The sequence below is a fragment of the Excalfactoria chinensis genome, chromosome 15 (genome assembly GCF_039878825.1).
Source record: "Excalfactoria chinensis isolate bCotChi1 chromosome 15, bCotChi1.hap2, whole genome shotgun sequence".
Taxonomy (NCBI): Eukaryota; Metazoa; Chordata; class Aves; order Galliformes; family Phasianidae; genus Excalfactoria; species Excalfactoria chinensis.
Genome location: NC_092839.1, coordinates 5,843,475 through 5,859,152, shown reverse-complemented (window position 1 = coordinate 5,859,152; position 15,678 = coordinate 5,843,475). Strand labels below are relative to the sequence as shown.

The following is a 15,678-nucleotide window of genomic DNA, read 5'->3' as shown; positions in this document are numbered from 1 at the left end:
TGGTACTAAAGGATTGGAATAGTTGGTCTGTGCATTGGACATAACTGGAAGGGATTTGCTAGCAGGTGCTGCAAACCCAGTGCCTGGGATGGAGAAAGTGCAGACTTTGTTGTATTAAAAACAGAGCCCTTTCAGGCTGCATTGTTACAGCGATTAAATTGTCCCTTGTGGAGATAAGGATCCTGCAGAAACAGAAGTTTTTGTGAATTGAGATAAACAGATTTCAGTGAACCTCTCTCAGAGCTCGCAGTTTTACATAGCTGTAGTCAATGCACAAATACCGGCAAGATTGTCTTTGATTTCACCTAGTTGAATTCTGGTCAGAGACATTACAGCTCATCTATGAAAGTATCCACCACTCCCTGACAGCCACATGTTTTACCCCCGCAGACTTCTATCCACCATAACAGAACCTACAGAAGGCGGTGCCTGTGAGCCACCATCCACTGAGGAGTCGTCTCCACCTTCCCTGGGAACAGAAGAGAGTGATCCTGACAAAGCTGAGCATGGTGGCATTAAGAAGGTCTGCTTCAAAGTTTCTGAGGAGGACCAGGAAGACTCAGGACATGACACAATGAGTTTCAGAGACTCCTACAGGTCAGTCTGGAAAAATGTTTCATGCCAAAGCATCAACTACCATGCTGAACAATGCCAAAATACCCACACTTCTAGGATATTCAACAAAATGAAGTAAATAAGTCCAGCCTGACTTTTCTATAACACTTCAGAAGCTTAGCAGAGTGTTCAGCCTGGTAATAGCTGCCATTATAAAGGTTTTTTCCATTCAATTCTGCAAACAATTTTCCCAGAAATTGAAGACACTGAGAAACAGAATTGGGCATTCTTTTTTATTTTTCCTTTTATTCTTAATGGGCCTCTGAAACCACAAGTGCAAATGTTTATTCAGGTGTCTTGAAATCTTGTTTTTGGGACACAAGTGTCTACTGCTTCTGGAACATTTGCTACTGAAGGAAATTTCACACATTCCAACTCTAATTCTTGGGAGGTAACATTTGAAAACTTCATAAAGAACGGAACAAGTTGCAATCATGTCTGACAATTGCAATTTTACAACCTTAATAGGTTATTTTTGCATCAATAGGAAAGCCATAGGACTTTTCCTATGCAAAGAAGTAAAAATACCTTATAGTGAGTTTGCAGGATTTAGAATAACCTGAATAAATGATACGTCGTAACCACTTTCATGCTACTACAGGCATGATTCTTTACCAGGTGGTGGTTTTCTATAATACTGCTCGTGGTACCATGTGGCATCCATACAGGTCTGCAGGAATGACAGAATCAGAATAGTTTACATTGCAGTGAACATCTGGAGCCCTCATGGTCCAATCTCTCAATCAGAAAAGGCCAAAGAAGATGATTTGCACAGGGTCTGGCCCTGCTGAATATGGAGCATCTCCACAGACAGCAAATAGCCAGTCAGTAACGGATCAGAACTAGCACTTAGAATATTGAGATCCACAGTATCTATTTGTGGTGCTAGATTTAAGTCTACACATGCTCAGGAGCTGCTTTATTGAAATGTGAAGTATTTCCCTCATTGTTGATAGGAATCCCATGAACAGCTTAGTTTAAACGATTTCTTTAATTGCAGTTAATCTAGCCTGAGTAACAAAGTGACATTAAGAACAGCGCCTGCGGATCTGTCACTTGTTACAAAGTTTTACACTTAAATGTAAATTGAGAGAGATTATTCTGTCTTTATTAGACAGACAGTTATGCATATATCACAGACAGCAGTTATCCAATAGGGAACAAAGTGTGTTTTTATAATTTCGATCTGAAAAACTACTGAGGAACTACAAAAAAAAACCCACAAAAACAAACAAACAAAACCACACAAAAAAACAAACAAACAAGTTACAAATAAGAAAATATTTTGTTAGCGTTGGTAGTGCTTCGTAAGGATCATAAGTCACGTTTCATAAGGGCTTATATTGTGATATAGATGCTATAATTTATTAATTTTTTTTGTAATTAGGTTTTCTTTTGCATATGCATAAGATAATTTGACTTGGGGATTAATGCCAATGATAGTTTATCATAGGCCAGAACCTCCTTTGCTTCAGTCTGGGACCTTCAGTCACCCACTTTGTTTTTCTTTCCAGTGAATGTAACAGTAACCGGGATTCAGTGTTGTCTTACACCAGTGTACGGAGCAATAGCTCTTACTTGGGCAGTGATGAGATGGGATCAGGTGAGTACATGCCTAGGTAACATGTATATTTTCTCATAGCAGACCTTTTCGTAGGGGTGATAAGTCTTCGCTGATTATAAGCAAATGCATCTTTCAATTACAAATGTGGTTTCTTCAAACTAATCAAAAGAATATGAAAAAATAAAGATTTGTTCTTTTTCTAACGAACCACGGGAAATTTGGAATATGGAAGAACTATGAAGTCTTTGTATTAAGTGAAAGAAGTCTGAGTATTTGGAATTTGAGATAAAGCAGTGATCAGTTTTCACCCACTGCAGTGTGAGGATGTGCTTGTGTCATCTCTGGCCTCATCACAGACTGTGCTGATAAGACAGCTAAAAACTTATCTTTGTTTCCTTAGGAGATGAGCTTCCCAATGATATGAGGATTCCTTTAGACAAACAAGACAAACTTCATGGCTGTCTGGAGCATCTTTTTAACCAGGTACGAAAAGGATTATTATTATTACAAAGAATTCCCTTCTCTTTATCAGTGTCAGCGCAGGAATTTCTAAGCATCAGATTGTTCAATGAAATCATGTTCTGAGGCAAGGAAGCTGGAAGCACATTGTGTGGCAGTTTTATCAAACAGTTTTGTCAACATTCAAGTTGTCTCGTGTGATATAAGCAATGCTGAGCTGGCTTATATGAAGCACTAAAGAGAAAAAAGCTTTGCTGAAAAGGAGAAAAGATGATGAACAAGATTCTAATACAAGCAGAGTCTTGGTGAATCACACCTCTAGATCTGAGGAGAGCTCTCACAAGTTTGGTCTACAGATGTCTTTATAGATGGTTAGCACCAGACAGTCGTTTTGTAATGGGTTTTATCTTGTCAGCATGTAGCACGTTACTTGTGTAGAACATTATTGAGTGTGAGGTTCTCGAGGGTAATTCATGGTTAGAAAGTCTTAATAATATTTGTTAACTAAGGGGAAATTGTTCAAAAATATGAGTACTGCAATGGCTTTTGCATTTTTTCCAGAAGATTTCTGTTCAGATTTTATTCCATGGAAAATATTTCTATTGTAGGTTGATGCAATTAATGCACTTCTAAAAGGACCAGTAATAACTAAAGCCTTTGAAGAAACCAAGCACTTTCCAATGGACCACAGCTTGCAAGGTAAAGAAGAAGGCTGACTATTTAAAAATATTATTTTTAAGGACTTAGGAGATTACCATGAATGCACACGTGCCACACTGCCACACAGAGTTACGTAACTGTGCAGCTGTATATCAGGAGTTGTGTATTATTGATGATCCTTGTGGACTCCTTCCAGCTCAGGGTACTCAATGACTCTAAGGGCAGGTCCAACACCTGATCACTGAAATTTTGCACAAATTCTTTTAAAACACACAGAACACTTTTCTGTTATATGCTACTGAATCCTTACAGCATTTTCACAAGTATCCAGATCCATCCTGTGATGTGAGCACACAGATACGTACCTCAAAAGGTACAAGGTACAGATACGTCATATTCAAGGTGAGCGCTCTGATGAGCTGGTGAGGGACTGACTGCAGATGTGAGGCACCAAAAGATTCCGCCTGAGTTTGCTTAATGACTCCTGCTTTTCTTCAGAGATGGGTGATTGCCAGAATAAACTCATCCTCACATGTCACTTATTTTGAGAACTGATTCCCATAGAGAGCAAACAAATGATACCATGTTTTCTTTTTCTTCAGGGAGCGTGTTTAAAACCTTTGTCTTACTGGTTTAGGGGCCTGGGATGTGGTTCCTTCTCTCACTGAAATACCAAAGCTTCATTTTCTGAACAATTGCTGCATTTCCTTCCCCACTTGAAATCTGAACTGTTTCCTACTACTTCTAATATACTTAAGGCGCAGCAGTTCTGGGCCTCCCTACCTTGACAAGTTCTATTCTTAAGACACAGTGGCAAAATCTAGAGGAGTTTCTTCTGTGCTTTCTTATTTCCTGATTCCAGCAATAGACCATACGAAGTTCTGTTACATGAACTCATCTTTACAAACACATCTATGTTGATTATTTGTTAGTCCTTAGTGCATTGTTGGAATAAAGTGAGGAAATCACAGATACCCTGTGTTCACTTCCTTTATTTTGTTTCACTTAAATGGAGTCTAATTAATTACAACTAGATTAATTAGACTGAGAGGGTCTTTTAGTTAACTGAAGTTAACTGATGACTGCACGTTCATTACACTAAGAAACACAAAAGCACTGTTTACAATTGGAATCCCCTGACCAAAGTATCTCTTTAATCGCTCCTGCAGACACCTTTCAGTGACAAATGTAAATTTGAATGCTTATCCTGTTTCTGTTTGGCGCAGTTATTTGGCACCATTTTTCTGTTTGCTTACAGATTTTATTGCCAGCAATGGGCTTTTTAGCTTAGCTGCATAGCTAAGTCACGAAGAATAGATTCTCCACTCTGTAACTAAACAATTAGCTGCCATCAGGTGAAAGAAAGCAGAATGGTTCCTAACTTCCCAACAGTCTCATGGGATGCAACAGCTGCAGCCAAAAGGCTGATCTGCACATTATGAATCAAAAAACCACTCTATATTGCACTTCCTTACTGCCTAACAAACTCTTATTTTTTCCTAGAATTTAAGCAGAAGGAAGAAACGACAGTGAGGTGCCGGAATAATATTCAAGCCAGCATCCAAGAAGATCCATGGAACCTTCCATTGCGCATCAAAAACCTTGTTGAAATCATACAAAAATATGTGGAAGGTCTGTAAATGCGGTTAAGATTGTTATCAGTTTCAGAGGGAAAGGACAGCTCTGATCTAATGGAGTCTAGCAGTTCAATTTTTCATTTTTAAGTCAATTTGTAATAAGGCTGTACTGTGCTCTAGAGAAAAACAGGTCCAACAGCTAAGTCATTGTAGTCAGGTTGAAGTGGAATAGGCAAACTGAATCTGATATTTGCACATCAGTGCAAAGCACTGCGAGAAGTTTCTTCGTTAAGTATTAATCTGCATGTACAATTTGTTTCCAATAATTCGTAGCAGTTAGTACAGCATTTAGCTTGTAAAATTCTTTGATTTACAGCTTGTTTCTTTTTGTATGATTAAAATGCCTGTATGAGTAAGAACTATTATAGTACATAGAAATAGCTATGCAGGGGATGAAAAGAGGTAAAAATTGTGGGGAAATAGGAGACTGTTAATCCAATAGAATCAGATCTACATTGGTATCACATTGATTTCCTTCTTTTTCTTCACTGCTTTAGATGGGAAGAATCAACTGCTTTTGGCCTTGTTAAAATGCACAGGTAAGGTGTTTTGATTTCTTGCGGTACAAGATGGTACATACATGTCCCTAACAGAGCTTTATGTGACTCCATGTGCATACCTCTGACTGTTATTTCCTGAGCATTTAGCTTTAGTCTCAGCATTTTATGCTAACATTTCTTGTGCTCCGCATCTGGGACAGCCTTTTCACGTGTCTGACATGTATTCTTCAGTTTGTGTTGCTTCAGTTCCGTGTAGGCCGCAGCATTGCCTGGCTAGTCATTGATGTTGCACAAGCACTGTTTTTCTGTCTTTTTTTCCTTTTGTACAACCCTCACTCCCAGATGGCCTTCACTGTTTCCTTCTGTGGTGAAAACATGCAGCAAAAATGAGACGTGTTGCACAACTTTCTGTGAGAACACAGACACTGACATCTTTCCAAACAGAGCAGGCAAGTCAGGGATTTAGGATTGCATGTACTGAAATCATAGCTTGGAGCAGACTAAAAGCCTAAATGCAGAGACAGCACATAAATACACTGTGAATGGATATTGATATCTGTTACCATGCACTAAACTTTGTACTTGCAGATCAAATGACAGGCCTTTCCCAGGAGCAAACGTGTAGTCTCCTTTTGTGATTGAAACTTGTAGTTGGTGTATTTTTGTTTGCAAATGAGGTAATTCATGACTGAAATAGGGTGTCATTAATTTGCAGTGCCAACTAGATTCTCAAGCCTTCATGGAATGAAAATGGTAAATTCGTATGGCTCTGTCGCCTCTGGTCCTGCCAGGGCTGGTCCATGAGTCTGTCAAAACCTGCCTGCAGTGTCAGCTTAGCATCCATAAAGGCTGTTTTTTTAATGACAACAGATGTAACGATTTCATAAGTGTCTACCCCTGCCCTATCTCCTGCACCATTTTCCCTAATATCCTCTGGAAGGAATGGAGGAGCAGATGGCACTGAAGAGGTTATGCCAGCTTTGTGGAAACTGGCTTTTCCCTTGCTCTGAGAACAGACGTTTCTATGCTCTCTTTGCCTTACTTTGGTAGTACAGAGGTGTTCTGCTGGAAGGACTGATTGCCTTTAAACTGAAGATATGGCCTTGTGTCTGGATTGTAACAGTTAGTTAATGTACTGTGCTCAGTGCTTCACAGAATTATCCAGATCTTCAAAGCCTCTGAATGGTGCCTTCAGCTTCTTTCTCTGTGGAACACTGCCTTGGCAATAACAGACTGCTGTACTGTTGGGAGAGCCCAGGGTGCCTGGGAAGGAGCTCCTCACTTATTCATGTTCCTCTTTGGCCTGCAATCCCCTTAAATGTGACGAGGTTGTTTGGACCAGAATGTGGCTGCCTGGCAGCCAGACTGGAAGGAAAATCCTCCCAAGAAACAGAAACCAACTGGTACCCTGTGGGCAGGGCAGTTAAAGCATTAAGCATATGGGAAGCCTGTGAAATACAGTTAGATGAGGGGAAGATGAATCTCTAATAGCCCAGAAATGAAGCAGTGGCAGAGATCCTCTTTCATGAATTCTCTTGCTTCTTTAAACTTAAAAAGAAGGGAATCAGTCCAGATAGGGCACGAAGGAGTTAGAGCTCTTCCCAGAAGGATGAGCATGCAGATGGCAGACGTAAAACAAAGAGTCAAGTGGTCTAGAAAATGTTTGGCAAAATTTTCCCAGCAATGCTGTTATTATTTCTACACCCAGGTCACACAGCAAGAGGATGTTATCTATTACAACTGTATAAAGCTACAGCAGAAGCTAAATATCTCACACATACATAGAAACTGCCTCTTTGGCAGTGAGATAAAAGACAAGTATTCTCATGACTTCTTTACGTGTCTCTCTCCTTCTCTTGCAGATACTGAGCTACAGCTGAGGCGAGATTCCATCTTCTGCCAATCTCTTGTGGCTGCTATTTGCACCTTTTCAGAGCAGCTACTGGCTGCTCTCAACTATCGATACAACAACAATGGGGAGTACGAAGAGAGCAGCAGAGATGCCAGCAGAAAATGGCTGGAACAGATAGCAGCCACTGGTGTTTTATTGAACTACCAGTCCCTGCTCTCCCCTGCTGTGGTAAGATGAAGAGTTGTGGCACCCTGGGCTCTGTTCACATTTGCATGTATGCTTCTCTGCCACTCACAGCACAGCCAGAGTCCTCCACACTAGCAGTGTGTTGAGATTGATGACAGCAACCTCAGGAGACCCTCACTCTGACAGCCATATCCCAGTATTTTCCATATCCTATTATTTCCATCTCCTCACAAATACTCATTGTTACACCAGACAACAGAGTCTTTGGGAATCAGGCTGTCTTTACATTTGGAGTGATGTTGTAGCATTGGGGAGGAGGTTACTGCTCAGATATTGATGAGCCATGGGTGGCCTGCCCTCTTCTGGTGGAATGATGCATATCAACAAGTAGGCAGTAAAGTTGAGCTTAAGCTACAGGCACCAAGTCTACAGAGGAGTAAGTGCAGATATAGCAGACAAGCTACAATAACTAAAAATGTTAAGAAAAAGGGAGGATAAGGAAGGCAAATTATTATTACTTTACAGAGAAGTTTTGAACGTTGCAAACATAATATGTTGAGTGTGCCTTTTAAAAATAATCCAAACCATATGCAACTGTATTATTCTACATTGCCTGGAATGTATGGACACCTATTTCACAGTAACCAATCAGCTCTTCTCATATTTGTAGATATGAGATAAAGTTTGGATAAATAGATGCCTTTAAAACTATTCACTCTTTAAACCTCTGCACTCTCTGTGAATCAGGTCAAACAACATCTAAGCAAAGGGCAGCTCTGTTTGTATCCCAAAGTTAAAAAGCTATCAGCAATTAATTACTTGGTGGGGAGTTAGTGGAAATCTCTGTATTCTGCACTAGATCTCCTGAACCAAAGCACGCCAGCAGCAACTATATTGTCCTGTTATTGATCTCTTCCTGGCAGACAGCCACCTATTCATATCTGGTTCTCTGCCCTACAGAAGGAGGAGCGCACCATGCTGGAAGACATCCAGGTCACTCTGACAGAACTGGACAAAGTCGCCTTCTATTTCAAGCAGCTGGATGAAAGTCTTGTAGCAAGTGAGTACACTCCGTTTCTTTTGAACTCTTTTTTTCTTGTTTGTTTTATGGATTGCCATCCTCCATTATTATAAATATAACAGACTGTGTCAGGGCTGGAGAGTATTGAGCAGCATGCTCAGTGATTTGGAGCTATGGTCTGTGCCACAGCACCTTACTGGTATGATTTTTACAGATGTTTGTAATTCACCTCACCATCAACAGTGTAAGGAGTCCCTCACTAGCTCATGTCTTCTGTGTCACCCTACTAACTCTCTTTCCATGCTTACTGACTACAGGATGCCAGGAAACAAGATGAGATTTTGATTCTTAGCCATGTTTGTTGTATTACTGCTTCAGAAGATGCAGCTAGCACGATAATTCAGAACTTATTTTCTCTCAATAAAGCCTCTCCCTTATTAATTTCATGGTGGAGATGTGAAATGTCAATAGATGATCTAACAAACTCAGGCAGCAATGGTTACAAATTTCCCCCACTGTGGTATTGCAACAAGTTTTTATCTCTATTTCTGCAGATACTCATGTCTTCTACCACATCGAAGGAAGTCGTCAGGCCTTGAAGGTTATCTTTTATCTTGACAGCTACTACTTCTCCAAACTGCCTTCTCGCTTTCAGAACGGAGGAAGCTTGAAACTACACACGGTGCTATTTACAAAAGGTGTCTATAAAAAGCTTTCTTAGAAAAACAAGCTAACTGATGATAGCAAAAGATTCAAAATAAAGAATGACCATCAAACTCTTAACATAATGGAGCTGTAAACTACAGATATATTTAATATGCAGGTGGTTCTATTCTGAGACACTCCTAGGAAAGTGATTTGAGATTCAAATAAGACACATTCTCATAAGAGAACATGATATGCCTGCTTGGGGCTGTTTTTATGCCTTCCTCTAAAGCTTCAGTTCATAAAGACTTAGTAGACTATACAAGGACAGTCTGATCTAGTATGGTACCAGGAGCTGCTCTGAAGCTATAGGCAAATCTTTTTAGAAGCATGTACTGTGACAGAGTCATCCAGGCTGGAAATGAAGGAATATTGACTAGATAAGCAAATATTCCCACCAAAATTATATTAATGGGCAGTAATCAGCCTTGACGTGATCCAACGGTCATCTGCAAAGCAGTGAAATGATGTAGAGATAAATAAGAACTTATTAAAATGTTACTATTTGAACATAAAATATAATAAAATGTTTTCTCTTTTAGCTCTAGAGAGTACGGAGGGGCAATCCCAACCAGCTGGCTTATCTCTAGAAGAACTTCCACAGCAAATTAATGGTCTCTCTCTTGAAAAAGTGCAGCAATACTACCGCAAACTCAGGTATTTCACATTTCTCCTTAACTTTAAAATATGTCGAAAAGAGTGCTTGTTGCTAAGACATTAAAACCAGTGAAAAAAAATCCCACTCCTGTTGATTTCCTGCACAAGTCTGATCCTTGGAGATCCTCATTGTCTGAGAAACCCATTAATTTTCTTCCCACAGCTAAGCTTGTTCTGAAGCACTGCACTGAACAGGATGAGATTCCTATCTGATTTGATTTCAGAAGTTTGAGCAGTGCTAAAATTAATAAAGTGTTTCAGGAATATTTCAGTACAGACCATACAAGTTTTGGCAACAAAATGCTTCAGTAAGAAAGCACATCTTGAGGTACAAGGCATCTCTCATAGTCCTTTCAGAAGTTCTACAGAAGTACACATACATGCTTGAAATGAGACTTGCTGACTACTGTAGTTCTTGCTGGTCTTTTTGCAGGACATTTTATCTAGAGAGGTCAAACTTGCCCACTGATTCTAATACAACCGCAGTGAAGATTGACCAGGTATTGTTATTTTGTTATTAGTTTTGTTTCTACATCTGTTGGTCTCTTAAACCTCAGTCTTATAATAGCCATAAAGCAGGCCTGTACAAACCCAAATATAACTTAAAAGAATTCCCTGCCCTGAAGAAATGCTGGGAATTTCTCTGGGGCTTTTGTTTGAAAAAAAAAAAAAAAAAAGCATGGGCAACTGGAGTAAACACAAACCCTTTAACTTAGGCACTAGTAAGACTTCATATTGCCCTGATGGTCTCCTTCTAAATGGGGTAACTGATGTCAAACAGAATTAATTCATTCTTCTCTCTCACTGATGTATTAAAAAAAATGAACAAACATTCACTTGAGAAATTAAATGTTATTCAGAAAAATAGAAGGAAACACCAGGACCATAGCGCTTCCCAGCATCTCAGCTAGAGGCAGTCTAACTGGGACAGGTGACAGGGGAATATTTGCACGTAAGGCAGTAAGTACTACTGCAATGAAAACAAATCAGACCATCTTTATCATTGTAATGTACACTGTAAACAATCTAAGCTATTTGTGATAACTACAAACAATGGCCCCACACCGAAGTCATAGCTTGTCTTTTTCCACTTTCAAATATTTGTTATTGTGCAGCAGTCACTTGTGTATTAAAGACGGTATGTTTGGAGACAGGATAAATAACTGTAAATTTACAACTGCAAGAGCACATGTGCCACTGATGTTTTTCTTATTCTTGTTGCTTTGTTTAGCTTATTCGCCCCATTAATGCAATGGATGAGCTTTGCAGGCTGATGAAGTCCTTCATTAGCACAAAACCTGCCCCATCAGGATACTCTAGCAGTAACACATCAGGAGCTGGCCTGCTACCTATATCCTCTGAGCTCTGTTACCGACTTGGAGCCTGTCAGATTACCATGTGCGGCACTGGGATGCAGAGGTGAGAATTTAAAAACATAAGGGTTAGTGTTGCAATGCAGATTTTGGCCTTTTCTGGAGATTTATTTGATTCAGTTTAAATCAGTAGCAAGGTAGATGTTAAGAGACTGTAATAAGTAATTTAAGTAATTCTGTTAATAATTAGTTTTGACACATAAACTTTGTTTCAGTGCATCAACTAATGCAATCCACTAAATGAGTACACTGCATATAACTTGCAGTCCACGTTGCCTTCAGTCACACAATAAAAATGTAAGAACTTGCCCAGAATAAGCTTTGTGAACTTGGAGTGTGCCAGCATTGGTTCTGAACACACCCTCATTCTTCAAGTGAAAAAAGAAAAGATGTGTCTGTGAATGTCATAGAATCACCGAGGTTGGAAAAGATCTCCAACATCACCCAGACTGACTGTCCACCTGCCACCAATATTTTCCCACTAAGACATGTCCCTTAGTACAACATCTAAACACTTCTTGAGCAACTCCAAGGGACAGTGATTTCACCACCTCCCTGGGCAGCCTGACCACTGCATCCTGTACCAGTACCTGACCACTCTTTCAGAGTAGAAACCTTTCTAAACATCCAACCTCAGTCACCCCTGGTGCAACTTGAGGCCAGTCCTTTTAGTCCTATTGAGGTTACATGGGAGAAGAGGCTGACACTCCCCCCCCCCCTTCCCCTTTGTCACAACCTCCTTTCAGGTAGCTGTAGAGAGCTACAAGGTCTCCCCTAAGCCACCTGTTCTCTAGACTGAACAATCTCTCAGTTCCCTCAGCTGCTCCTCATAAGACTTGTGCTCCAGACCCTTCACAGCTTCATTACTCTTCTCTGGACACGCTCCATATCTATGCAGAGATTAGTGCAGAAGAGCAGTGCATCATAGTCTCTCCTCTTCTGGAGAATTGAACAATTGCAGGAACCAAGTGAAAAGAGACTGAAAGTGCAGGACTAAAACTCATTTTACTGTTTTCAAAGTGGAAAAAGCTAAGTAACATACAAAAAAGCTAGCTAATAGAATCCGTACTTAATAAATAAGTGTCCTATACTTGCCTCTATGTACTTTTTTAAGTATGATCAATGATTTAGTATCACTTGTTCCCATATTCAGAAGTACATTAAGTGTGTCCCTGGAGCAAGCAGCCATACTGGCTCGAAGTCATGGACTTTTGCCCAAGTGTATCATGCAAGCTACAGACATCATGCGAAAACAAGTAAGTATTAAGATCTGTGTGTCTCCTGCAAGCCACTACCTTTATTCCAATAAAATTCCAGTAATAGTAAAAAACACCTATTTATTTCAGCAAGGCATTGTATCTTGTTCACTATGAACTCATAGAGCCAATCTATTGTAAGAGTTTGAACAGCTACACATCTTTGACACAACAAATCAACTTTTGCATGTAGAGCCATTTACAGCAATTATATGCCTCAGTATGCATTATTTAAAGTATGTGCCTTGATGGTTAGAAAGTAGAGACCAGTTAGAATACTTGAGGCAATTTCTGCATGTACAAAAATCAGAAGTCTCAATCAGTGTTAAATTGTAGAAGCTCCCTAGTGGTAGACAACAGTGCTTGTTGAAGTGCTTTGGGATTAATTTTATCTTTTCAGTAAACACAGATGACTAATGTATCTACCAATAGATTCCAACTTTTCTAAAAGAAGTTAATGGATTCTCAGACAGAAAACATACTCCTATTACGCTATTTTCCCCTAAGGATCAGATGCTTTATCAATATCATCAGTACCATAAATTCTTTGTTTCTTTAGGGACCAAGGGTTGAAATCTCTGCCAAGAATCTGAAAGTGATGGACCAAATGCCGCAGTGCGCACCTCGGTAGGTTATTATGTATTATGCACGCTATCTGAAATGCTTGTTTTATGTTTCTGTAACAATTGTGCAGATCCTGTTGGAACCAAAATCTCTGGTAGTAATAGCAGGAAAAAAGGATCGTGTTCTCCTTTCTCATTGTACTAAATTAAGTGCAGTGTATCTTAATAAGCTCAGCCTGTTACAATTTGCGTATCATTAACTTCAAATGTTTCTGCATTTTCTAAAACAAACGAAAACATCACTGAAGAAAAAGAAGGGTCTTTTTCAGACCACTGCTATGAGCTGCTATTGCTGGTGATTGACTGCCATCTGTGGAATGCTGAGAGAGAAAAATTCCTGACAGGCAAATCTATCCGTTCAGATAGAGCTGTCTGCGCCTCCAAGTACTTCTGGCAAATTATTTTAAACTTGAGAGACTGTGATGTTCCTGTAACAGCGTGGCTGTGGTTTGTTTTCTCAGAGCCTTTAAAGTGAAAAATATTTGGTGTTTGCAACCTTGTCTTTCTGTTGCAATTGTTCTTTTGAAAAAGAATGAAGTCTGGGTTGGCTCCCGTGCCATATCCCCAGCGTTGTGCATCAGCATTCTAGCAGTGTGGTGGTTACTTTGCCTTGTTAATGACCTTCGTTACTTTGGTTCCATTTCTATGGCCATAACAACATGCTGTGTATAAAAACGAACAGCTTTACAAACAAATAGGAGATGTTTCTCTGCTTTGGTATACACTTTAAATTCCAGGACTATTTGCTTGCATTATTTCAGGGTAATGAAGTTCAGATACATTTGTCCCTCTTGGGTTCCACTCTGGTAATTTGAAACAAAACTGAACAAAGTTAAAGGGAGACCTAGTGAACTGTTAATTCTCAGTATACATTTCCTAGCAGTCAGTTTGTCAAGCTCTGTAATAGCAGTCTTGAAAGTCTTGAACCCATTTACTGCACCGTATTTATATAGAACAGAAAAAGCCAAGATAAGGGTTGCTGAAGAGACAAATTGGGCCAAATTGGAGTGATACAGTGTTTCAAATAGTATTTAAACAATAATTATAAATATTTTAGTTAATAAATAGAGTTAATAAAACTAGACACGCTTCTATATTTGCAACTGTGAAAAATAAAAATAGTGGTACTCTTGCTATTGGCTTGCAGAATGACAAAGGAGAATCTAGCTTTTATATATTATGCCAGTAACTTTGTTATCTTTCTTATGACATTTAATACCATACTCTTAATCTGCTTTAAAGACTCTACAGGCTGTGCCAGCCACCTACAGATGGGGATTTATAAACGTGACTGAGGCACCTACATCGTGGCACAACTAAAACACGCACCAACAAGCAGCCCTGTCTGAGGACCCATGCTAACCAATGCTATGGCACTGAAACCAGAGAGGAGGAGACTTTGCCTTTGCTGGAGATAAACCTGCTGGCCCCAGGCACCAGGAATCTGCCTCTGAAGCCCTGCAGCACACGCAGGGATTCTTGTGCTTTTTTGACCTCTTGAAGAAATTCTTGAAACAAACACCACAGAACTAAGATGGGTGTTACTGCCATGTGGTAGATGCCTGGAACAGTGACAGTTACGCAACAAGAAAGTGCAGTTTTACTGATAATGTTTGTGCTGCCATTTAAAAGCCGTGGACTTCAAGACTTGGGTTGGTTAAGAAAACCCAAGATGACACCTCTGTCTCTCCCTGTACTGTATCTGGCATCCATTTAATTGCCAGCATAATTTTGGTCAGTGGCCTTGAACAGTAGCTTCACAAACACCACTTTTTAATGTACTGACCTGCACTTTGGATCAACAAATAGCACAATCAACGGTTTATTCAGATGCGAACATAAAGAATTTCTTCTGGAGTCATTTTCCACTTCAGCCCCGCGAGAACCAGTCTCTCTATGCTGCAGAGTATGCATTCCACAGTACTTCTTACCATTACTTCATTTTACTTACTGTAGCCTTCAGGTTTGGGATTAACTCTTTTTACTAATGCCCTATTCTGTACTCTGGAAATACAGTAATAATTAAGGGGAGAGATTGGAGTGAAAGATTTTAAAACAAACTTTACAAAGGAAAAATACAGTCTTAGAATCTGATTATTTGAACAGATGTAGTTTAAAAAACCCGGTCAGAAGAACTATACTTATTTATGTGGAGTGGAATATGTGTTTTGGATCATGTTATTATATATACAAGATTTAAATAAAAACTATATTGTTTAAAATGGGACCAATACGCTGGCAATTACACAGCTACTCCCAGTTTACTGAAAAGAAATCTACATTATTTAAAATTGTTCGATATTTAAGTAGTCTTTAATACAGTTATTAAGATGTATTAGGGATGCTTTTAAGTTAAAAGAAAAAAGAAAAAAGAAAAAAAAAAGGAATCGTGTATATAATGTACTTTATTTTTCCTTGTTTGAAATGTTTTCCATCCTGTCAGTATTATCCCGAGCACAGTAATTTTTTCCAAATTACTGGCTGAAATTCATAAAACACGGCAGCAGTCTCAGGACAGAAACAGGGATATTTTAGAGTGAGTGCCTTAATATGACCACCCATCCATAACC

The 15,678-nt window shown here is 39.4% G+C and overlaps 1 protein-coding gene across 3 annotated transcripts in view; it reads left to right on the top strand.

Moving 5' to 3' along the window:
* The window catches only part of PREX1 (phosphatidylinositol-3,4,5-trisphosphate dependent Rac exchange factor 1), a 132,226-nt gene extending 116,764 nt beyond the window's left edge, over positions 1–15,462 (top strand). For all 3 annotated transcript variants that reach the window (XM_072350010.1, XM_072350009.1, XM_072350007.1), the window contains exons 26-40: positions 391–597; positions 2,130–2,218; positions 2,580–2,662; positions 3,247–3,337; positions 4,802–4,930; positions 5,433–5,474; positions 7,298–7,515; positions 8,434–8,533; positions 9,049–9,192; positions 9,742–9,856; positions 10,290–10,356; positions 11,088–11,275; positions 12,383–12,485; positions 13,045–13,112; positions 14,351–15,462. In XM_072350010.1, the coding sequence (XP_072206111.1) occupies positions 391–597; positions 2,130–2,218; positions 2,580–2,662; positions 3,247–3,337; positions 4,802–4,930; positions 5,433–5,474; positions 7,298–7,515; positions 8,434–8,533; positions 9,049–9,192; positions 9,742–9,856; positions 10,290–10,356; positions 11,088–11,275; positions 12,383–12,485; positions 13,045–13,112; positions 14,351–14,393 (1,687 nt within the window). In that variant the 3' untranslated portion in view covers positions 14,394–15,462. The remainder of the gene's footprint in view (positions 1–390; positions 598–2,129; positions 2,219–2,579; positions 2,663–3,246; positions 3,338–4,801; positions 4,931–5,432; positions 5,475–7,297; positions 7,516–8,433; positions 8,534–9,048; positions 9,193–9,741; positions 9,857–10,289; positions 10,357–11,087; positions 11,276–12,382; positions 12,486–13,044; positions 13,113–14,350) is intronic.
* Positions 15,463–15,678: the final 216 nt, after the last annotated feature.